The sequence below is a fragment of the Vespula pensylvanica genome, chromosome 3 (genome assembly GCF_014466175.1).
Source record: "Vespula pensylvanica isolate Volc-1 chromosome 3, ASM1446617v1, whole genome shotgun sequence".
NCBI lineage: Eukaryota > Metazoa > Arthropoda > Insecta > Hymenoptera > Vespidae > Vespula > Vespula pensylvanica.
The window spans coordinates 2,483,092-2,508,659 of record NC_057687.1 but is presented as its reverse complement, the minus strand read 5'-3'; the positions used below and the strand labels follow the sequence as shown (position 1 = coordinate 2,508,659).

At 35.6% G+C, this 25,568-nt stretch overlaps 2 protein-coding genes across 5 annotated transcripts in view; one reads left to right on the top strand and one right to left on the bottom strand.

The window, feature by feature from the left end:
- LOC122627882 (zinc finger protein ush) overlaps window positions 1-15,348 on the bottom strand; it is a 137,678-nt gene extending 122,330 nt beyond the window's left edge. The window contains exon 1 of the mRNA XM_043809494.1: window positions 14,720-15,348. Within this exon, the coding sequence (XP_043665429.1) occupies window positions 14,720-14,759 (40 nt within the window). The 5' untranslated portion in view covers window positions 14,760-15,348. The remainder of the gene's footprint in view (window positions 1-14,719) is intronic.
- An 864-nt stretch (window positions 15,349-16,212) lies between these two features.
- Window positions 16,213-25,454, top strand: LOC122627883 (serrate RNA effector molecule homolog). 4 transcript variants are annotated; one of them, XM_043809499.1, is made up of 16 exons: window positions 16,213-16,279; window positions 17,395-17,543; window positions 18,048-18,329; window positions 18,633-18,827; window positions 20,139-20,205; window positions 20,292-20,542; window positions 20,618-20,796; window positions 20,870-21,001; window positions 21,421-21,665; window positions 21,774-21,914; window positions 22,022-22,264; window positions 22,372-22,542; window positions 22,633-22,895; window positions 23,439-23,714; window positions 23,816-23,938; window positions 24,941-25,454. In XM_043809499.1, the coding sequence occupies exons 2-16, from the start codon at window positions 17,422-17,424 to the stop codon at window positions 25,017-25,019; spliced, it is 2,769 nt and encodes a 922-aa protein (XP_043665434.1). In that variant the 5' UTR covers window positions 16,213-16,279; window positions 17,395-17,421; the 3' UTR covers window positions 25,020-25,454. The 4 variants fall into 4 exon arrangements, 3 of the variants coding, with proteins under 3 accessions (XP_043665434.1, XP_043665433.1, XP_043665432.1); XM_043809498.1 differs by lacking the exon at window positions 24,941-25,454 and adding an exon at window positions 24,178-24,410 and having other exon boundaries at window positions 16,216-16,279; window positions 18,036-18,329; XM_043809497.1 differs by having other exon boundaries at window positions 16,218-16,279; window positions 18,036-18,329.
- Window positions 25,455-25,568: the final 114 nt, after the last annotated feature.

Here is a 25,568-nt window from a genome sequence, read left to right as displayed (position 1 = left end):
CGATTAACGAGTTCTATAAAGCAAATGATATACTTACATTTATAATGTATATCCATATATATATGTGTGTGTGTATGTATATATTATGTACGTATGTACATATACATCTGTACTTGTATGTTATGTATAATGTATACGAACGGAATCTGCGCATGAGCGAAATATGAGATAAGATACTCGAGCGTGACTGACAAAATTCCAAGACGTACCGATTATCCTCTTTCCCATTCCCATTATTTTGCGACTCTTTCTTCGAAAATTTGAGTTTTAATCGATAATCTCGTCGGGCATTAACGGTGATACTGAAATTATACGCGAGTAAATACGACGAAACGAGATATGGAAATTACAGATGTATGTACGACAACGACAACGACGACGACGACAACGACGACGACCGAATAAGAGATCTTTTCAAGATTTAGTTTCTTTTTTTCTTCTTCTTCTTTCTCTTCTTCTTCTTCTCTTTCTTTCTTTCCTTAAAGGCCACACCTACGAAGAAGAAGAAGAAGAACTGGTGCACGTGTAACGGGCAACGCGATAAAAATCAGACGAAACGGTGAGAATCGAGGCAGGAGAGCAGAGATTCGAAAGATCGATCGTTTCTCGTCGTTGGCGAATACGACGAAGAAGAAGAGGAGGAGGAGGAGGAGGAAGAAGAGAAAAGGAGGAGGAGGAAGAGAAAAGGAGGAGGATGGCAAAGAGCGAAGGCGCGTTTCCATCTCGCGGAATGCATTAAGCCGGACGTCGTCCTCGCGAATGGGACCGAGTGAACGGCACGCAGACGATTTTTAACCAGATAGGATTCTACCTTCCGCTCCCACTCTCTTTCTCGTTCTCTTTCGCTCTCTCTCTCTCTCTCTCTCTCTCTCTCTCTCCCTCTCTCCCTTTCTCTCTTCCTTCATCTCTTCTTCCTTCCGTCCCTCACAGAACTACGTACGCTCGAGCATAAAGTAAATACATAAGCGACACGAAAGCTTCTTTCTCTGTCTTATTCTTACTCTTACTTTCTCCCTCCCTCTCCCTCCCTCTTTCTCTCTCGCTTTTCAGGGACGCAATCGATATCTCATATCTTTTCTTTCAGGTTCATATTTTCATGGTCACATGTTGAGAATATTAACCCATTTTACAAACGTACGTTAAATACCGTTTAACATCGCAAACTTTATCATTCTGAACGTTACCGAGTCATACTCTATATAAACATTCTATTATATATTAATACATGTTATTAAAGTCTATTATATATTTTATTAGCTCGCAAGCTTCTTTCTTTTTTGAGTGTACAGTTCGTAAATAACAATACTTATTTTAATTACTTCACGCGCATAAACTGAAAGATCAGATAATATGTGTTATCTATTGTAAATCGAAAGATCAAAGATGATAAATACGAAACAATGCTACAATATTGCGAAATCTGTGCAAAAAAGACTGGACTTAACTTTGACGAATGTTTCGAGCGATCTCACAAACTTTCGTGAAAATGTATTAAAATATTGTTTAATCTTGATCGCGTTTTTACTTATTTTTTTCTTCTTTTTCTACAAAAATTCTCTTCTCCTAGCTAACTATCAAGGTTAAAAATGTCTCATGCGGAAAGGGTTAATAAGTTTTTCATTGATGATGATAACGATGAGGATGAGGATGAAGATCGTTAACTCACTCATTCAGCATGTCCGAACATGAGTATTGTACCGATGTATTATATGATAAATATGTTGTAACAGAAATTTCATTGAAAATTCAAGGATTTGTATCTACTGAATCTGTTTGAATTTCACTTACATTTATTGAAAGATTATCCCAAGATAGAGATATCCAAGTCATTTGTTAGAATATTTACATGTTTCAAAAACAAGAACGATAGCTCTTACAATAATACAACAAAATAGTACACATTTTCGTCTGAACATTCTATTTTCCCAATAATATAAAAATATGGCTATATACGTTCTATAAAACAAAATCATACTACTCGATGAATATACTCAACGAAGAATTAAGACATTCATAAACAAATGAATCAATATTTATAATCCACCTAACCGTACATAGAGATAAGAGAAGATTCTTAGATTTCAAAAGTCACATACGAAATAACTTACATATTTCAAAAGTAAGAACGAAAGTTACTCTTTTAATTTATAAATTATTCCAATTTTAAGAAACAGACAAAACTAACGAAACAAAAATGAACAAAATATAAACTTGAATTTTTACATGAATATCATTGTTTTTTCTATAAAAAATATTTATTATCTTGACAACGATTCAATGAGTAATATACTTTCGACAAAAAAAAGTGACGTTCATAAATGAATAGATCAACGTATAATATAACGATCCGTATAATATAATATAATTGTAGATAGAGGAAGAGGAAGATTCTCAGGAGCAATCCGCTCTTGGCACGAGGCACGAATACGTACACGTATGCTTAGCCACGAATAAGAACTCGTGGACCGTGGTTGCCTCGAGGGGGTTGAGGACGGTATGGTACGGTTCGTCGGTCGTTGGTCGAATCGCTGTGGATGGGGGAGAGAGAAAGAGGAAGCAACCCCAGACGATGCGGAGACTGATAAAACTGCGAATGATAACGTTGCCTCCTCACGGCCCCACCTCCTATTTCTCCCTCTCTCTCTCTCTCTCTCTCTCTCTCTCTCGCGTGCGCTCTAACCCAGCCGTCTTACCCCTTTTACGTCCAGAGTTCGTCTGTTTCTGACTTTTCGCGATAATCTCTGGTCTTCCCTCATCCCTGGGCTGCCACTTCCGTATGCACTAGAACGAATACTAGCCACCAACTTCATCTCCTTTTTTTCTTCCTTTTCTTTTACTGTATCAAGATCGTCTACTCTTTCTTTCTTTCTTTCTTTCTTTCTTTTTCTTTTTCTTTCCATTCTTCCATATATAAAAGATTTATTTTCTTTTTTGTCAAATCTTATGATATTCCTGTTCCTCTTCGAACGATCTAGATTAGCAGATCATACATTGTACAGTACCGTTAAAATATTAACATCATCATTCGGGGACGTTAAATCAGAAAGATTAGGAGACTATGATCATTTTTAGATAGGCCCAGTCGTGATCCCGGATCTCTTAGAAAAATGCAAATGGAACGCGTTATTGATCAAGAAAGATGGAGCGAGCCGATTAAAGCGGTCTCCGTTGAACAAGTACGATACTTAACCACCGTATAAAAACAAGCAAGAAAGCGAACGAGCGAGCATCCAGCAGTAGCTTGACCGGAGGACGTGCATCTTTTTATTCCTCTATGAAGAAGACAGTAGTTCTCTCTCTCTCTCTCTCTCTCTCTCTTTCCCTGATGAGAGAGATTCACGGTCGATAGGCCATGCACCCGTTTTTCCATCAGAAACCTCTTTTCTTCTCTAACGCTTCTCGTTCACCTTAGTTTAACGTGTTCTCTAGACTCTCGTATTTTCTTTTTTTTTTTCCTGAACGAAAACATTCTCGACGTGTTAATTACTGAAAAATAGCATGTTACACCTATATCCTTTCGGTTTCTTCTATTCAATGGGCTGTTTGGCATGAAAGTGACTCTAAACGGAATGAACATTGTGACGATTACCAACGCTCAATCTGGTTGTTACTATTATCACCGACAAGATCGGAGTCCACGGTTTGATGGCGTGGAAAGAAGAACGGAGATGCTTTCAGCACGGTTGCAAAGCGATGCCGAGAGAAGAGACAACGTGAGACGACGACGACGACGACAACAACGACGACGACGTCGGTTTATATCGTCGACACCTCCTTCGTAGATAGATATATATGTATGTATCTACATACGTGCACGTGTACGTACGTATGCATCTACACATATGTCGAAGAGAACGACCGAAGTCTCGCCTAATTAACTGGGCTGCGCGGTCTTGTCAAAATAACACGACGATCGGTCTTGCCGATCGACACTGACACGTACCATTACGGATTACGTTAAGTTAGATCAATAAATTAGACTCGTTCCTTTCGTACCATGCACTCCTTTTACTTACTCATCTTTCTCTCTCTCTCTCTCTCTCTCTCTCTCCCTCTCTCCCTCTCTCTGTTTTTCTCTCTTTCTCTCGCCTCCAAATGTCAATCTCTCGAATCGATCTTCAAGTTGATTTACCAACATAGCTATTTGGCGAAATTTTTCTTAAACGTGTTTCTCACGACCCACATATTAGAGTATCCATATCTATCACATAATCGCGTATCGATCTCGTCTCGTTACAACACCTGCAGAGAATACGATAATTTATCAAATTAACGTTAACCCAGTGTTTTCCACGTTATTAACGAATTTTCAAATATGCTTCTTTTCCTTTTTTTTTTTTTTTCCTTAAACAAGTATACTCGGTAAGTATTTAAACGTTTTTTTAAATAGAAACTTGACGTATCGTTTTAATTGACATCATCCTTGTTAAAAACAAAATGTACAATATCACTTTCTGATAGATACCTACGATCAACGAAATCGATCGTTCGAAAAGACACGTCATTCCGAGCTGAACGACTAAAGTGCGAGAGCACGTGGGTGGTTGCACACGAAAAGTAGAAGAATGACGAGATGACAGAGGTGCGCAAAAACGAACAAAGTTAAGGCGAAGAAAAAACCGTACGGTGGACGATGAGCGAAAGAGAGAGAGGGAGGAAAGGAGGGAAAGACGGAGAGGGAGGGAGAGAGAGAGGAAGAAAAAGAAAAAAGAGTAAAAAAGAAGAGGAGGAGGAGGAAGAGGAGGAAGGGAAGGTTGAGGAAGAGGAGGAGGAGGAGGAAGAGGAGGTTGAGGAAGAGGGGGAGGAGGAGGAGGGCATTTAAGAAAGATCGAGAAGCGGCATCACCTCATTCCATCCTTTTATCTATGCATCTCCAGGTGAGGGACGTACGTGAGTCTCTGAATGCTCGGACGTGTGTACACATATCACGAATACATTTGCTTGGAGGTGTGTGTATTATGTGTATATGTATATACGCGTGTATCTGTGTTTACGTATAGTGAGAAGGCCCGTTATCGCACATACGAGTATACACCTACATGAACGTGAGTATTTTGTGAGAAAGAGAAAGAGAGAGAGAGATTGTTGTAACGCCCTTAAGAGAAAGAGGAAGAGAGAGCCCAACAGTGAGGCCATCCAGCAGACGATTCTGCAAGCGATATCGATGTTTTAAAAAAGAAGAGGTTACACGTGACTTTGAAGATGTTTAAAAAGAGTAGAAATATAATAGATAAGAATGCTTCTAGTTTGTAATCGTAAACTAAATACCGAGATTTTAAAAGGTATATAGTAGAAGATAAGAGATTAGTGATGTATGTTTTTAGGTGCTATAGAATAGAATGAGAGCGTGCATCATCGTCGTCCTCGTCATCATCATCTTCATCCTCTTCGTAGTCGTTTCGAGAGCATGCTTCCTGTAATAATATCTTGTTTAACCGGACAAACAACGGCACGCGCTCATCGGTTCTGAGAGAAGCTCACGAGAAAGAGGCCCCTAATTGCCTGCTTGTATTTACTCGGCAAACACCTTTGGGACAGTGTATAAGCGACTCAAGGTAAACACAACGATTTCTCAAAGAACTTAACAAACGGGAATCGTTCGTTTTTCCTTGGAATGTAAAATCTTTTAGAACATTGAAAAGTTTTCTCTTTTTGATCCTATCAAGAAGAAATATCTACTTTAGGAATATCATATTTGATATTTCGTTTTAACTTCATAGTATCCAACGAATTTTATTTTATTTTAGTTTAATTTAAATAGTAAGTGTTAGGATCGACACGTTTTAAATAAGACATGCTAATATTGATATTTTTTTTCGATAGAATAAATAATACAAGCATCTTACTTATTTCGAGTCATTGTTGCCTCTCTTGAAACTTTTCGATCTTTATTCTATATTGGATCGATTCGAATGGGACACCCTGTGTATTTATAAAATCAAAGATGTAATGTAACCCGTTGTCGAGACAGACTCGACATATGACCACAAAGGATCGATAATACTTGAAGGACTTATAGCGATAGACGAAAGAAAAAAAAGCACAAAGAAAGAGAGAGAGAGAGAGAATTTTATTTGCTCCAACTGACGACATAGCCTTTGCTCGGAGAAAGGTTTAATTGCCATCGAAAAGTCGTCCTTAATTTTACACTATCTCGATCGAGAGAATTCGAGTCCGGTACTGGCTCGAAATGACCAAGGCGCCACCGTTATCTGAAGTGGTCCGGATAAGGCAGATGATCGAGGAGGAAAGGACCACTCTCGAGATACCTCTCTTGGAGTCTCTCGAGAGACGGAGAACCGCCGTTTCGAACTGTCCAAGTGTTGTGTGACACACGCACGAATGAACGGACGAACGTTTGCTCTATCGAAGAAAATCCAAAAGATTCTCGAGCATTAACTCAAGTCTCGTACATATTTATGTATATATATATGGTATATATGGCATGTATGATCATATGTATGTATGTATGTATATATGTATGTATAATGTATGTATGTATGTATATATGTATGGTATATATGTACGTATGTTTGTTTGTTTGTTTGTATGATATATACACATATATGCATGTATTTGCATATTTGACTCTTTATTCTTTTTTTCTTATCTTTTATCGTACTCAGTCAGAAATACACACACACATACACACAAACAAAATTTTATAATACATGATATCCATATCTCGCGATCAACGAGAAAATATTTTAACATCGAAAGAAGTTTCAATGAGTTTACACCTTTTCGTATAATATCTTAAAATAAAAAACGTAAAGGTAGTCAACATCCAGTTAGTTAATTAGAAATCGAAGAAATGCGGCTTGAACGCGACAAAAGTCATCGTTCGCGAACTTTTATCGATGTACGTTCCTGGAGAAAACGAAACACTTTTAATTACCGAGTTCTCGTTCTCGAACCCCTGAACGGCCAAATCGTTCTGACCCAAGATGAGATGTGATCTGTGCCTTCTCAACGACACACAAAGAAGGAACTCTTCTCTCTCTCTTTCTTTCTCTCCTTTCTCTTTCTCTTTCTCTCGTTATTCCGATCAGTTAGCGCTAATGAGCGATATATTTGGAGACTCGCACTCTCCTCTTGAACCGTTCTCTTTCAGATACCAAGCACGATGTATCTCTCTCTCTCTCTCTCTCTCTCTCTCTCTCTCTCTCTCTCTCTCTCTCTCTCTCTCTCTCTCTCTCTTCGTTCGTCGTCTTTCTCGCAAATACCCTCGTGCTCGCATATTTCATTCGAACTTTCAAATAGAATACATAGATACAATTGAATGTCACTATTATTCAGATACGAACGTTATTAAAAGTTTTGAAAGATTCAATCAAAAAGAGAAAAAAAACAATTTTCAAAATATCGCACGAGGAATTCATGTAATTAATTGGATTAAATGAATATAATAATACATTTATCATATAATAAGAAAACGATTAATTGTAGATATTATTACTTGTGTTAGAATTGAATATTTTTTTGTTTCTTTTTTTTTTTTTTTTATTATTATTATTCTCATCCTCAGAATGCACTTCTCTTTAGAATTTTCTTTCCTTCAGCACGTTCCTTCGAATTAGTTGCGCGTATCGCGCGTTTCTCGATCCGAAGGACGAACCCGGCCAACCAACCTTTCGTTTCTTTTTCTCTCTCTCTCTCTCTCTCTCTCTTTCTTTTTCTCTCTCTCCTCTCTTGTCTTATCCGAAGGCTTGAGAAAACGCAGACGCTTCGCCGCGAGCCTAATCTGCTTCGTATCGCGGCCCTAAAACCGCCGCTGAGAGTCTAGAGACAACTGAAATAGAAAGAGTAAAAGAGCGAGAGAGAAAGAGAAAGAGACAGATTCAAGTTTGTAAGAGAAAACGATGTCGTACGCATCTCTCTCTCTCTCACTCTATCTTTCTTTCTTGGTCTACAAGAGAGTTATCGCTCTAACGAGCGAGATAAGAGAAGGTAGAGGAGGAACGTATCCTTCGTATTTTGACACAGTGATCCTTTCGTTCTGGAATTGGTTCGTCGATGTTCACCGCTACTCGAGATCCAACGAAATCGCGAAAAATCTTCGACGTCGCTTTAACCTATCTTTCGACGCTGCGAAATTGGCTGATCGAACACGCTGCCATCGCAGTGATAGTGAAAAATCTTCGATGTCACGAAAAAAGAAAGAGAAAAAGAGAGAAAGAGAAAGGGAGAAAGAGAAAGGGAGAAAGAGAAACAGAGAGAGAGAGAGAGAGAGAGAGAGAGAGAGAGAGAGAGAGAGAGAGAGAGAGAGAGAGAGAGAGAGAGAGAGAGAGAGAGAGAGAGAGATAAAGAAATTCGATAATTTATCTTTTACGTATCTCGAGCACGTCGTTAATACGTACATAATTTTCTTAAAATATGTTTATATAAGTATACAATAATCTCGGTGATACACATATCTTTTCTTTCGTGATAATCAGATTGATTGGAAAATATTTCTTCAAGAAATTATTAAAACAACATTAAAAGAAAATAAACGATCGATTCTAGTCTTCTCTTTTCTCTTCCCCCGACCCTCATACGTTCGAAGTCATTTATAAGTGAACACGTTTATCGACTTTGAGTTTGAAACTAATTAAAGATCGCAGATCATTATCGAAACAGTTGGATTTTATGAGGTTCATGAATCTTTGATTAAGCGTAAAAAAAAAGAAAACAAAAAAAAAAGAAAACAAAAAAAAAAGAAAACAAAAGAGATCAAAAATTTCGAAAAGGACCACCACCGTAAGTCAAGATACTTACGTAATCCCGTAAATAGCATAAATGAAAACTACTTCTAACACCTATAAAATAAATAAATACCTTTTATGTGAATGTATGTCTTTGTGCAGCAGACATCAGCTGCATCGTAGGTAGAGAAAAAGTTTCGCGAAACGCGAGAGGCACGATCGAGATAACCTATCTGACGGGCATTCCGAGTGAATATTAGCGTAATGAGCTGATACCGAGCAGATAGTAGATTTTAACCTAGCGACTGTCACGTTCGTACGATCCGCCGATCAAAAGCATCGCGAGGACTAATCGCTCGTTATGACGCACTCGCAATATGGCTAATCTCTTACGGTCGAAGAGCGAGTCGACCATATTGGAAGAAGCTTATCGCACCGGTTTCACCATAATTCGGACCGCGATAAGCTATTTTTATCGTCATCTTTCATAATCTACGATCTCTGCCCCCCTCTCCCTCTTTCTCATTCTGTAAATGAGAAAACTTATTATTTATTAAAAGCGCTATTATTCATTTTATATATTCGTCGTATTGCGTACTTATATTTTTTTCTTTGTTTTATTAACTTAGGTATATCCATTAATATCACTACGATCATTTATTTATTCACGAAATAAATCTAGATGGATTTCTTTTTTTTTCTTTCCTCGATTTTGAATTTCTATTGGTGTATACGTATATGTACGTAATAATTATCTTTCGAATAAGAGGCTGGCGATGAGCAGAACTCGTGTCGTTGAAAGTAGAGGAAGAAGGATATTCGAAAAGAAGGAGCATTCTCTCGAGCTCGTATACATCGCTGTTATCAGCGTAAAACCGCGTTTACACGCGTGTAAGGATCGGCAAGGGTTGCTCGACGCCGAAGAGAAGGAGGAGGAAACGAAGAAGAAGAAGAAGAAGAAGAAGAAGAAGAAGAAGAAGAAGAAAAGGAGATGGAAGGGGAAAGGAATAAGGAGTAGAAAGAGAAAGAGAGGAGGGAGGTGGAACGACTCGTAGACACCATTCCAGCGATGCCAGGGCCGTGTTGTAACAGGCTGGAGTGACACCACAATGCGGTGTAGCAATTTGTAGGCTCGCCCTTCGTCCTCGAGCCCCTCCGTGTCCATCCTCAGCGGCAACGGCAGCACCAGCACCAGCTCCAAGCAGCAGCAGCAGCAGCAGCAGCAGCAGGAGCAGAAGCAGCAGTAAGCAGCAACGGCTTACCTCCCTCCTCTTCTACCATGCTGTTGGTGTATTTATGAGCCGAGTGAGGAGCGAGCGGCTGTATCGGTAAAGGTTGGAAAGACGGCTCTAGAAAACGTTAAAGGAGTCCAGCGTGCAGACATGGAGGAGAAGGAAGAAGAGGAACGAAGAAACGAAGGAACGAACGAGCGAACGAACGAAGGAACGAACGAGGCGGAAGAGGAGGGGAACGATGCAAAGTAAAAAAAAAAAAGAAAAAGAAAAGAAAAGAGGAAGAAGAAAAAAGAAGAAAAAAAGAAAAAAGAAGAGAAGAAGGGCTAACTAGGCGAGATCAGCGGCGCGATAGTTGTCTCTCCCGCGTTTCTTCGCGGAGGAGGAGAAGGAAGAAGAGGTAGAGAAGGATGGTGGTAGAACCGACGATGGAAAGACGCTTCGAAAGAGCGAGAGCGAGAGAGAGAGAGAGAGAGAGGAGGAGGGAAGGAGAGACATCTGCGGCGGTTGGATTCATGCGTTTGCACGGAATAAGGGACCCAAGCGAACAGATAAGGAGGACCCTGACGGACCTTCCTCTCTTCCACATCCTCCTCCACCTTCCTCTCTCCCTCCCTCCCTATCCTCTTCTTCTTCTTCTTCTGCCGTTGCTCCTTCGGTTCTTCCTTCTCCTCCACAGCTTTCTTCTTTTCCCTTTCACGTCACCCGCTCTCCTCCACGACGCTTATTGCACACACCGCCGGCCGATCGACACTGATAGCCACAACGACCGTACGCGGGAAACCGGGCACGACGGGATTTGCGACTTCGCTTTTGTGCCTCCTTTCCTTGAGATACGTACGGAGAGACGTACGTACGTTCGTAAGTACGTATGTACATATATCGCGAGCCATCGTCTCTACACTCTCAGCGATGGATACGAAAAGAGGGTCCATCACAGACGATGAAACGACTCGAAATATACGATGTACTTTTCGCAATACTTTTCGATGTATCGCTAAAACTAGATCGCCATTAAATCCTCATCGATTCTCTTTACACGATAACAAAGTGATAATTTTCGATACGACGACGACGACTTTATACGGGTTGAAAGGTTACAATCTCCCGCGATCTTAACAAGAATTATATACCAATGTATATACTGTTGACGAAACTTTGTCGGAAAGAAAATCGTCTTTTAAAATTTTTCGCCAATTATATTTGACTGATAACAGAAAAAGAGTCCACGTTACACGACGACTTTGTACGAGTTTGGCTAAAGGTTACCTATCTACATACATATGTACATACATACTTACATACATCTCTCTCTCTCTCTTTCTCTCTCACACACACACACACTAATGAACGATGGATCGAGCAAGGATCGTCGCGATCGAGGGGGATAAAAATGCGAGAGCACGTTATCGCGATACTTTCTTCGAGGTGAGAAGACGAAGAGAATCGAGGTGGAAAGATAGGTGCGGCCGAGTTCGTCGCGCTATTAGCGGCAAGCAAACGATATACTCGAGAACGCGTACGAGGAAGATAAAGAGAAAGAAAAAGAAAGAGAAAGAGAGAGCGAGAGAGAGAAGCGAACCTCTCCTCCGCCCCCGCCTCCTCCGCCTCCGCGTCTCTACCTTTAACGCAGCCACCATAACTTCGATGGTGTCCAGAGATATTATTTACGGGGAACACGATTCAATAAAGCATTCTAGAAAATCATCGGTTATTAATTTGACGGTCGCGCACTACGGGGGGCGATTGCCGATTCACTACGGGGTACCTTTTATCCCGTACGATCGTCGATTACCAAATCGATATGATACCGATGGAACTTCTCTCTGCACCTACTTAAAAGATACGAAACTTTTTGACACTCCCCTTCCTCTTTTATCGCTTCGAAAAAAATATATATATTTCTTTTTGTTTAAACATTCGGAAATTTTCGTCCCTAAACGGTGACGTTTAGTTTGAAATTAATGAAAGAGAAAAAGAGAAAGAAACGAATAATTGGAGATGATCTTTTTGAATAGTTCTCTTTCAAAGTTCGATGATTAAAAGAAGATCGATGATTAACGATCAATCTTTCATATTGTTTTTATTTACATAATATTTCTTGTTTATTGTTCGTTCATTGTCATAGTTAAAAATTAACACAGGAAAGAAAAAAGGCAAAATAGAAAACAAAAAAGAAAAAAGAACAAAGCAAAACGATGAAGTAGCGATGATGAGAAAAAAGATCGAAGTAATCGGTCGAGCAGATGGGTAAAAAGTTATTGGGTCAAAGAACGTATGCGGAACATTAATAACGAATATCTGACGAACACAAATTTTATCTATTTCTTTTTGTTTACATTATCTTACTTAATATGATTTAATTAATATCGATGATTTAAATCCTATTACAAAGTTTCGTAAACAACAATCATTGTTTCCGGTAAATTTTTGTAAACGTAATTCTATTTGATTATAAAAAAAAAACATTTTCCATATGACCTTAGTTATTGTTACAGATTTTAATTTGCACTTATACGTACGAATCATCGTCATCGTCATCATCATCATCGTTATAGCCGTCATATAATAATTACACTTTACTGTTCATTAACGAAAAATAGAGGGATAACATTTTATGAGAAATCGAGGATCGATGAGTATCGATGGTAAAGCGACAACCAGAGATGTAAAATCGAGCGACACCGAAGGGAAGAGAGAGAGAGAAAGAAGGAAGGAGAGAAAGAGAAAAAAGAGAGAGAGAGAGAGACCCGGTTCGACGAGTAGCCACGTGAAAGTCGTCGTTGGCTTTCGTGATCGGGCCACGTGATCGTGGCGCGACAAGGGCGCCGAGGTACGAAGGAGAATTCGGAGAGAGCCACCGAGCAGAGAGATCACGGGGATCCGACCTCGAAGCGAATAACTTGAATTTCGCAAGAAATTCCAAAATGATTCTCTCCATCAATATCATCGACGAAAAGATATGAAAGTATCAGATCTCCGTTGTTTGCACGGAATCAAATCGATTTTTTTCGTTTCCTTTTTTTTTATTTTTCTTTTTTCCTAATCGATTATTTCAGCATTCTTCTAAAATGGCGCGTACGTTGTTTCTACACGAGATTGTCGTTAAACGTATACGGTAAAATTAACAAGATTCGACGACAGATTTTATCAATAAAAATCACATGTAACGATTTAGTAAGAAAAAAGAAGAAGAAGAAGAAATCGAATCGCTCGCCCATGACGATATATATAATATAAAATATATATATATATACACACACACACATATATATATCGTAATGATAGCGTCAGACGATTTGATTGTTTCATCGATAGATGTACCGTTCGATCCTGACCAGTCGATGTTCAATTGTTCAAAGGAACAAAGGAACCATGTCAACATTACAATCGGTTGCAACCGATTCAGGAAAATTACTGATACGATCAAAAACTATGTCGTGTGAACTTACAGTCAAAGAGAGAAAGAGAGAGAAAGAAATGTACTAAATGCTAAATAGAGCAACAACGAAAAATTTCAATAAAAAAAAGAAAAGAAAGAAAAATATAAACAAAATCTAATCTACATGGAAAGATCGGAAAGATAAATTTTACTCGTTTGAATAGATCACGCACGATCTGTATGAGCGAAGCAATTTGCAAGAATTCATAAAAAATAATAAATTAATATTTACGAGAAGGAGAATTTAAAATGAAATGTAAAATACCCACGTGTGCGTCGACAGACGAAGAGGAGACACGATTGAATCCGTTGGTGTCGCGACGACGCACACGCGCTCGTTTGGTTGCGTGCATGCTCGAGCACGTGACCCGTTAGCATCGAAAGGTCAGCTGACAGGCGGTAGCAGCCGGCCACGTTAGAGTGACAATAACCCTTCGCACGCGGTCGCGTTATCGCATCGGATTCCTTCGGCGTCTTTGCGAGACGATCTCGCTGTTACCGAACCCTTCTATTTTCGTCCTTGTCTCGGACGTTAAACTGTTTTAATTCGAGAATACGTTTATACGTGTATACGTGTGTAAGAATGTAGGTAATACGTACGTACGTACGTACGTATATACGTAGGTACATACGCGTATACCTTGATCTCTTACCGGTACCCGTTCGCATCACGTGCTTCGCATCTCATTTTGATATCCTCGCATAATGTACTATGCATAATTATACACGTATAATTTATCTCTGTAATAGAATTAAAAATTGTTTAGAAAGAATTTTCTGTTAAAATTTCTTATCGAAACGTGTCGCGCGATGCGTTTCGTCGGATGACAAGTTCTAAGATTAGAAACGTAAACGTACGACGTTTGGTCGAACGGAAATAAGAATGGAATTCGAAAGCATTGAGACGTGATTTTCTCGAACGAAAAGTTAATACGTTTTAACTTCGAACGTCATATCTAACCGTGGAAACGCCGTTAGTCGAGGCGCCAAGACGAAACGTTGTTCGCGCGAAGTCGTCGAACGACACTAACGAACAGAAAATGCTCTTATTTTTTCCTCATTCTCTGATTTCGTGTGACCAACGTGTCTCTCTCTCTCTCTCTCTCACGCACACGCGCGCGCGCGCGCTTGCGCATACACGTGGATATTTATCTAAAGACTCGTACTTCGCGAAACGACAAGCAGAAGCAAAAGTCGACGCGATCGTCGACCGAAAATACATAAAATGAAAAAGCAATGAGGCGGAGATAAAACAAAAAGAAAAAAGAAAAGAAAAGAAGAAGGAGATAAATGGAATGAAGAATGATGAAAAGAAAACGAAGGATAAAAAAATTCACGCTTGGACTTGAAGGACTCACGTTTCAGCGGTTTCGGGTTGCTCTGCTTGCGGCGCGACATCCTCGGCACTCTGCCATCACCAAGTCAGCACCAAGTCGACGATGACATCCTGATGACCCGACGTGTTTTACTGCCGTTGGACGACGAACTCGCGAAGACGATGACGATTCAACACACAACGGAGCCACGTCGATTTTCTAACAATGGACACATACACACGTTGCTTACGACTTATGCTGATGCAAAAGCGAAAAAAAGAAAGAAGCGAAGATGCGTAAACTCGAGACGGGTCGCGTGGAAAGATGGGAGAATAAGCGGGGAAAGAAAGGAAGTAACACCGCGCGTTCGCATAAACGTGCCCCTCCACTTCGTTCTTCTCTTCTCCTTCTTTTGCTGCTTCTTTTTCTTTTTCTCCTTCTTCTCCTCCTCCTTCTCCTTGTTCGATTCCTCTTTTGAATGCCGATCGTGTCCGTACGTGTTCGTTTCTCCTTTATCTAGTAAACTCGGTGACGATTTACGTCTACATTCGCGCGTGATCGACACCGATGATAAACTCAACTACGAAGGCACGCACGCACGTACGTACTACGAACGCACGTACGTACCCAACCGGCTCCTACCGCGGCCGCTGTCAGCGAGCAACTAAACAAATGCGATACCAAACAACTCCCCACTATTTCCTACGCGGCGTGACCAACCGAAAAGAGTGGGGGAACCGGTTAGTGGGGCAAAGCTCCGCCCACTGTCTCCTACTCGCTGAGGCGCGGAATTTCGAATCTCCTTATTAACTCCACGCGTCTTCCTGTTCTATCGTTCGATAATTATCTCGATTATGTCCGATTTTATCTTCCGATCGATTATTTAATCGTAGAATTTTATTGAATGTAAAAATTTCTGTGACATCGATTTGTCTGCTTTAGTTCATCGATCGATAAATATGATATAAATTTCGCGTTTCTTATTATTTCCGAAATTACATGTTTAATGCAATACTGGTAATTTATTATTAATTAAGCTAATTAAAACGAGATTGTATCTATGATCGTTGTTCCGGGTAATGTCACGTAGATATCGAACGTCGATAATGATGCATTGTACTCGTATCATATATATCGGGGTTTTTGTCTGTGCTTATACTTTCAAAGAAAACTCTGTACTATCGACCTACCGGTATTATTAATATCAAATTATAACGGATTGATTTAGAAATGGTTTGCTTATTAAAACGATATACAAATATTTTTACTTCGGTTAAAATGCTTCTTAAAGCTGATTGATATACACTAAACGAAATGACTATCAAAATATTTTTTGTAATATTATAAATATTTTATTCCGTAAAACATTATACACATATTGGATGTTAAGCTTATCATATTCATTGAAATTAACGAAACTTTCATAAAGTAATAAAAAAGAATTGATTCACGCGTCAGTAGTATATATTATCGAATGAGTCGGAATATATCGATCGTGAACGTGATTACCCTTAATATTCCACGCTAGCGATAGAGGCCGTTGTACGAAATTTCATAGTCCTCCATAATGAATAATTTTATTGGATTCCGTGCTTGACGTAGGTGAGTTTGAAGTTCTTTTTCATATTTTAATATATTCCATCTATATAAATCTTTTATTCTATTCTACATCATATCACCGTATTCTTTTTCGTTCAGATAATATTTGAAACATTTTACATAAACCATATATACATACCATATAAGTTTTGAAACGAAAATTAACTTTAATATTGGTACCATTGACAAAACAGGTTAACTTCTTGTCCTACGTTTTATTTTAAAATAAACGTAGCTTCTCTGATTATTTAATTTTATCGCAATTTTGTGTAATTGTTATAAAAAGAAAAGAAAAAAATCTAAAATATTTCATTTTCTATTAAATTTATTTACAAGTTATGGAAAATATGCTTGCAATGTTAACGCTTATATTATCGTCGCTACTTGGACGTTCAGCACATTTTCTTATTTTAAAAATTCTATCACTATTTTTACTATTTACGTCATTATGAGCTTTCCATGCATCGTAACTTTCAAGTTCTTTTTCTTCTGATTTATCTTTTTCGTATTCAGTCAAATTATCGTATAAGTACTATCATATAAGGTTACGATTCCTTTAGACATTTTTAGGGTTATCGCTTTGATACTACAGAAACTACAAAACTATACTACCTTAAATTTGCAAACTAATTACATGATAAGAAAATTAATGATGAACTTGTTATTTCTAAAAACAATATGCTTACTACTCTTATACGTATATAATAATAGAATGGGGTACACAATTTCTTGAAAATTGCTTTAATTTCCAATATGATAATTAAAATAATCCAAATATGATAATTAAATACTGTTTTAAATATTGAATGAGCATATTCTGTCAAAATTGATTTTAATATCGAGAATTTATATCGTTTCCATTGAATAATAAAGAAATATTGAGATAAATGTTTTTAAATAGTATTTATAATAAAAGTTTTGTTATTCTTTCTCTCTCTCTCTCTCTCTCTCTTTCATTTTCTTAAAAAAAAAAGATCTTAATAATTGTATTTATGAAATATTTATCTTTATTAGAATTCCCAAAATCTTTTGTATATATCAATTTATAATTGTCTTGATACGGCAGTAATACCCCAATACATTTTATTTTATTTATTTTAACATTTCATCAATTACAGAATATTTTCTTAAATATTATACTAAAAATGGGAGATTCAGATGATGAATATGATAGAAAGAGGCGAGATAAGTTCAGAGGTGAAAGAACTGAATCGTATTCTCGTGAAGGACGTAGAGATGATCGTAGAAGAGATGATTGGGTTGATAGGTATGTAGAAGTATCTACTTATTGAAATAAATAATGCTAATAAAAAAAATATACACGTCGAAATACATGGGAAAAATGGACAAAACATTTCATTCCTTGTATACAGTAACATAGATATCATATTAATCAGTTTCAGGAAAAAAAATTTGAAGTTGAAGGTAATAAATATGTACATTTCACACTACAGTATCAAAATTCACTTGATATACTTACTCTTTTGTATTTTATAATTATCAACACAGAAGCCCTTGATTATTCCTTATTTGCATATCCCTCTCCCTAATGTCACTACCTTTCCTGCATATCAGAAAAATATTACTAATCAAAGGTGAGACATTAAATTAGACAAAATCATATGATTTATAAATAACATCCTAAGAATGTGATGCTGCGTGATTAATTCTTTTGATAACATTTAATCTAATTCTACTAAAAATTATTTTATATAGTTAAATATTTGGGAGAAATTTCACTAAAGGAAATATAAAATAGTGATTATTCTAGGGAATGGTCCAGTCGCCCTAGGCAAAGGCCTGATTATCGTGAATATCGTGGTGGTGGTGGTGGTGGAGGTGGGCGTGATCGTTACAGTCCAGCACGATCACAAGATATGGCACCACCTATGAAAAGAATGCGAATTGATTGGGACGATAGACCAAGATATGGACATGATTATTACGGTGGTGGTGGCAGTGGTAGTGGCGGTGGAAGCACTTGGGGTCCAGATCATTATCCACCTCCTCACCATGGCAACCATCACTATGGTAACCATGGTAACAGTAGCAGGTTTGTGTATTCCTTTTTTTATATAATATGTATATATATATATATATATATATACAGACACACACAGACATACATACAGACAGAATATAGTATTAAATGTGAAACTGATTATTAAACTGTCATAAATTCGGATAAAATATATGAGAATAATGCGAAAGCGAAGTCGTTTAACTCCTAGACTTTTAGCTAAGTTAAGGTAAAATGTAACGATCTAATAAACAAGTAAAAAGTGACAATGTACTAATATTTAAATTAAAACATAAAATTAAAAATGTGTATATTAAATAGAAATATGTTTTATAGCCGTGAGGTGGCTGGAAATTTCAGCAATTCAAATGTCGAGACCCAACCACCAATGATGTCTTTCAAAGCATTTCTTGGAACTCAAGAAGACACAATTACAGATGAAGAGGCTATTAAACGCTATAATGAGTACAAACTGGAATTCCGAAGACAGCAGCTCAACGAATTCTTTGTAGCACACAAAGATGAAGAATGGTATGTTAAAATAATTATTCTACAATATTACTTATGTTAAAATTATTGTGAAGATTTGTTAGTAATTTAATTTTTATAGTAAAGGTCTGTATTAAAATGTGATGTATTTGTGAGACGCGCGATAGAAAAATTCAAATTAAATGGCTGTCACATGATAGAATATATCATTATATACAAATTTTATAGGAATTTTAGGAAAGTTTTGTTTCATTATTTTAAATTGAAAAAAAAGCACTTATTAGAAATTGAAAAATTCAAAACCATATAATTACTTGATGCTTAATAGGCACAAAGCTATCTGGAAGGATTAGTTGAATCATAATTTATAATTGCAGATTTAACGTGATAGCTAATTTCAAACAATATGACCAACTTTATCTATCCCTACAGCATACAGCCGCCACCGCCTTATACCTTGGGCACAGGTCATCTCGCCCGTTTATTTTTTCGTTCGATATTTTATAAATTTCGCGTTTCGCGCATCGCAGAAGAATCGAGGTGTTTATTAGGTAGTTGAACAGAATGTGAGCTGGGCGCGCAAAGCCCTAACATGCTCACGTAGGCCGCGTTTTAAACCCGCTAATTATTTTTAAATTTTGAATCTATGTTATCATTGCAATAGACTGTGTCAACGAGAATACTGAATGCAAGTAAAAATATGACACTACAGGTGAGGCTTTATTCTGTAACTGAAAATGTCGATATGCAGTCATGTTGTAATACTAATTCCAAATATTATCATATATTTTAGTTTGTTGAAACTGTAATTTTATTTTAGACCAAGACTGGAACGAATATAAAATGGTTTGAAATGTTTTATCTAAAACTACTTTCACGTGTTTTATCCATCTTTCGAATTATTTTCACTATTAAATAAGAAACAGTAATATACATTGTAATGATATAACAGCGATTTTCTTACTGTATCCTATTTGTTATCTGAAATATCTAAGAATATAAACGTATATCTTACTTTATATATAAAATTAATTCTAAAAAATATTATTAAATAATTATTACTTTTTTCAACATGATAGTATTATACAATAACATTATTAATACTATCGTGTCTCTATTTAAAGATATCAGTTAATATAAATCTGTAAATTATTGCTGTATAAATACTATATAAATCGTTTCTTCCTATACACGACTTGTAATTATATCATTGTTAAAAACATATCTACATCTTAATACTAAATGCCTTTCAACTTAAACAACTATATTATACAACGAAGATATATAAATAATGATATATTCAATAAAATATTATATATAAAAATAATAATTGTATTTGTATTTACTTGTTAGGTTCAAAATAAAATATCATCCAGAAGAATCTCTGAAGAGAAAAGAAGAACAACTCACAGCTCTGAAGGTATAGAATTAGAATATTTCAGTTTTATTTTATAATTATTAATTATTATATTACTATATAATTTCTTTTGTAATGGTATCTTTTAGAAACGCGTTGAAGTATTTATGGATATGCTTCAAACAGGGGAAATAGATAATGTTTCAGTTGACGCTGAACAAGCAGATGTATTGTTGCGTCTTTTAGATGCTGTTGTAATTAAATTGGAAGGTGGTACAGAAGAAGATTTACAAGTTTTAGATATGAAATCAGCAAATGCTATAACTTCAAAGGATACTCTTAACAAGGAGAAGACCGAAATTAAAAATAAATCTACAACGGAGCAACAAATTGAAAAAAAGTATAAATTCATATAAATTTGATCAATGAACATATTTTTGATGATACATTTGGTATTATACCTCGATTGTTTTAGTGAACATGTTAAAACAGACGAAACTCTTGAGGAAAAACCGTGTAAAAATGGACAAAATGCCGATGCCGATGTAAAACACGTTGTAGAAAATGAAAATGCAATAAGTGTACCTGAGAAAATAGAAGTATCTGCAGAAGAAACAAAAGATATGGAAGAAAACTTTAAATCTGAGGAAACAAGTATGCCCTCATTATTATACACTTTATCGTATGAGATTTGTCATTGTTTTTATACACGCTTTGTTTATTGTAGAAGAAAAATCAGAAGAAATTAATCTGAGAAAACGAAAGCGAACAAATAGCAACAGTAGCAGCAGCAGCAGCAGTAGCAGTAGTTCTTCAGGAAGTGACAGCAATAAAGCTGATACTCCAAAAGCTGAAACACGTAAATATTTATATTGTGTGTGCGTGCGCGCATATATATACTAAAATTTATTTATAGATCTTAATTAATCTATTTTCTAATAGTTTTATTTTCTCGACTATGCCTACATAATTTGAATATTATATTTCCTCGTTCTCTCATTCTCTTCTTTCTGTCTCTTGCGTTCTTCCCTCTAGCAGCTCTATGAAATACTTTCTTACATTTCTGTAGCTCTATTTTATTTGTTTTTCATTCGTTTTATTTTCTCTTCGTCTTTTCCTGTTGCTTATCCTTCTTTCTTTCACAAAAATCTTTTTTTTTTTTTTTTTTCTTTCCTTGCTGACAGCATGTATCCTTATATATATATTTTATAATATTGTGTGTGTGTATTCTTGTATACACTTGTAATTTAAAAAAATTTTTTAATTGTTTTTACTTAGCCATAAATGAAAAGATAGATGACACTAATGACAATAATGAGGATGGAACTATCAAACAGGAAAAGGAAGAAATAGAAACAGAGCAAGCTGATTCGATAGAAACTAAAAAACCTGCAATTGAGCCAGAGGCTGTTATTGATCTAGCTAGTGAAGATAAAGAAAAGGAACCTAGAGCACTTCATAAAACCAGTAGTATTTTTCTTCGAAATTTGGCACCAACTATCACAAAAGCCGAAGTCGAAGCGGTTAGATATATATTTTAATCGAAAATTATTGCTCTTGTTGTTGTTGTTGTTGTTGTTGTTATTGATTAATTCGATCAAATTATTAATCATAATTGGATATTTTATTAGATGTGTAAACGTTTCCCTGGTTTCTTACGAGTTGCAATAGCCGATCCGCAACCAGAAAGACGATGGTTTCGACGTGGTTGGGTCTCATTTGAAAGACAAGTTAATATAAAAGAAATTTGTTGGAGTTTAAACAATATACGAGTAAGTATAATATATATACATATACAATTAATTCCTTATTATTTTATAGTTATGTATGTGTATACATACACACATATATATATTCACTGATATCATTTATTTTGGAGCAGCTAAGAGATTGCGAATTAGGCGCTATTGTAAACAGAGATCTTTCACGTCGTATTCGTACGGTAAACGGAATAACGTCTCACAAACAAATAGTTAGACATGACATTAAGCTTAGCGCAAAGATTGTTCATAATTTAGATAATCGCGTAGGATTGTGGAAAGAAGAAAAAAAAGAGGAAAATTTGAACAAACAAAATGATGATAAGGAAAATACTGCATCTCAAAGTGAAGTTGAACAAGCTGTAAGTCGTCAAATTTTTTTTTTTTTTTTTTTTTACCTTTCAATGTTCGACTATTTTATAACTTAATCCTTTGATCGCGAAACTATATGAAATCCTACGTATTTTAGGCTTTTGGATTGTCCTCGAAAAATCCAGTACTGAAAAATATAACGGATTACTTGATAGAGGAGGCATCAGCAGAAGAAGAAGAACTGTTAGGTATGTCCGGTGACCAAGAAGAAGGTCAATTAGGAGGAGATGGAGATGGACCGATTGAGAGAGACCCATCCTTAATAAAAGTAATGATATTTTTATCTATATCAAAATATAATAATTAGAGATTTTATCACACTCCGATCATAGAGACATATACATACTTTTATTTTTAGGTACTAGATAGATTGGTATTGTACTTACGAGTAGTTCATTCGGTAGATTATTACAATCATTGTGAATATCCCAATGAAGATGAAATGCCGAATAGATGTGGAATAATGCATGTTAGAGGTTCTCCACCTACCGCCAAGGTGACTAGTACTGAATTACAAGAATACTGTCGTAATTTTGAAACTAAAATGGCTGCTTTCCTGCAACCTGTTGCGACTTTATCAACTGAAGAATTTGATAAACTCGGTGCTAAAAATGCTGATGCGTATCCTTTTTTTATTTTGTTATAGAAAGATTATTTCTTTCGTTACGACCAAATTTTCCCCAAAGTGTAATATTTGATACTTTGTCGTATTACAAAACTATTGATCTATTACGTAAGTTATATGAAATTAATCTTCTGGTGATATTTTCTTCGAATATATAAATAATATATTATTAAGAATTATTTTCCATCAAATGATACAATACTCAAAAATTTAATTATATGAATATTATTACATCTTTTTATATATTAATAATTTTGTTTTCATTAAAAGATAAAAATTGTAGCATTGAATCATAACTATGATTGCTGAGATCAAACACATATCCCTAAAGGGTTAATATAGAACAAATTATAAATGAATATATGTCGTGATAAGGAACATTGGTTTCCATGAAGATATCAAGATATACTATATTCATTTAGCGTTCTTTATTTAAGCACAATTTTGTCAAATGAATGTAATCACCTTTAGTAAGGAAGAAAATAGATCACCTTGATTCTTTGATTCATAAATATTTTTCTTAACTCGATGACATATAGTGAAGTTGAAAAATTTGTGCAAGCAAATACACAAGAATTATCAAAAGATAAATGGTTGTGTCCTCTCAGTGGAAAGAAATTTAAGGGACCTGATTTTATCCGTAAACATATATTCAATAAACACGCAGAGAAAGTTAACGAAGTTATGACTGAAGCAGAATATTTTAATAATTACCTGAAAGATCCAAAACGACCACAGCTTCCAGAACATCCTGGTAATAAAGCATCACCTAGAGAAGGACCACGTGAAGGATTTAATCCATACGGTTGTACAACGTAAGTGAAGTTAAAATTACACTTTTATCGTAATGATTATAATGTTGAAAGAATGATAAACATATTATATATCTCGAAATTCTCTTATTCTTCATCTTCAGATTTGGAAGTTATGGAGCTGGTTACGGAGGAGGCAGAGGAGGCTATGGCTCCGGCTATGGTGGCGGATTTGGCGGAGGATTTGGAATGCCTCGTCCCAGTCGTGGTGGTTTTAACAGAGGACGGTAAGACGAATCTCTCTATTATACGCATTTTCTTTTCTTTCGATATTTTTGCATGTTGCTTTATTTTATATTTCTAACTCGCAAACCTTTTTAATCGCTTTCTTCTACATTTGCGCAACGATTAGAAAATAAATGTTACGTCGAATAAACGATGCATTTAAATATAGTTTATGTTCAGGTGATACTTTAATTCAATCAAAATAGAAAGATTTTCAAAAAAGTAAAAACAATGTTTCCAGGGTTGTTCCAGATTCAACTTCAAGAACTATTATTAATTATAATGACTTGGACCAGATGGACATGGACATGTTCTAAGTTTATTTAATTCCAATTAATACTTGCATGAATAAAATAAAATTCTTAAAAATGTCTGGTCTTTTGTGCCAACAGATTTATATCTGGATTATGTAACACGATATTATTAAAAAAAAAAAAAAGGAAAAAATAAAAAGAAAAAAGAGAATAGAAATAAGAAGTTGTTCACTGCCATCTGCAATTCTCATTATACATTTTTTTGTAAAACAAATGTGTTACAAAATCAGCACAAATATATTTTTTTTACATATATTTTTATTTACTCTTATTTTAAAAAGATGCATCGAGATCCAAATATTCGTAAAAATATGTGTGTGAGTGTGTATATATATATATATACATATACATACATACATATATATATATATACACACATATATAATATGCATATGTTTATTTTTCCAAGTGAAGGAAATAAATTATAAAATTTTTATTTACTTCAAATGAATACAAGGATCAATCGATGCTGTAACTATGTGACCAACAAAATAAAACTATTTGTTACTAATTATTTGTGATTTTATTCTAAACCCATTTCCATTTGTCTCCTATACTGGTTGGTCATCGCGATACAAATATAATCATATAGATATATATGAATATTTCTGATACAACATAAATTTCTATGCCACATTCTAACTTTGTTTATGTATAATTAAATGACTAAACTAATACTCACTATTACAGTGGCGGTGGAGGAGATTTCCGACCTGTCATTCATTATCGAGACCTTGATGCACCACGTGAACCAGACGAATTTTTGTAAGAAGTTCACTCGTTCAACAATGAAACATCCAAATGCAAGTGTGCATTTTCAATGTCTGTATATATAATAACAATATTGTTAAGAATTATAGTAAAATACATTAACACGAGAAGCTTATTAAATTGAGCTTCGGAAATTTATAAAGTATCTCGTATTAAAAAATGCTTAAATATTAATAATATAACATACTTGGAAGTACCAGTATTTAATATGTTTTAATCATTGGTAATAATATATAGATATATAGAACAAAATTATGATTATGATTCTGATCATATATCTTTAAAATTAAAATAACTGGTTACATAAATATTTTGTTTGTAATGCATGCATGATACAAATATCCCTGATTGTATTTATGTAATAATGACAAATATGAAATAATTAGTCTCTTATGTAAAAATTGGAATTTACAAATAAACTTATTGTGTAGTAGCTAATATTCTTTTATTTAATAATATTCGTTATCCGTTCACGATTGCTATAACTATTTATACAAGACGTATATATATATACATTACATACATATATAATTATTTGTATATAAAA

Coding starts and splice junctions, on each gene's coding strand:
- LOC122627883 (XM_043809497.1), top strand. CDS start 17,422: ATGGGAGATTCAGATGATGAATATGATAGAAAGAGGCGAGATAAGTTC. Junction 20,206..20,291: donor AACAACTCACAGCTCTGAAG/GTATAGAATTAG, acceptor GGTATCTTTTAG/AAACGCGTTGAAGTATTTAT. Junction 21,666..21,773: donor CAAAAGCCGAAGTCGAAGCG/GTTAGATATATA, acceptor ATATTTTATTAG/ATGTGTAAACGTTTCCCTGG.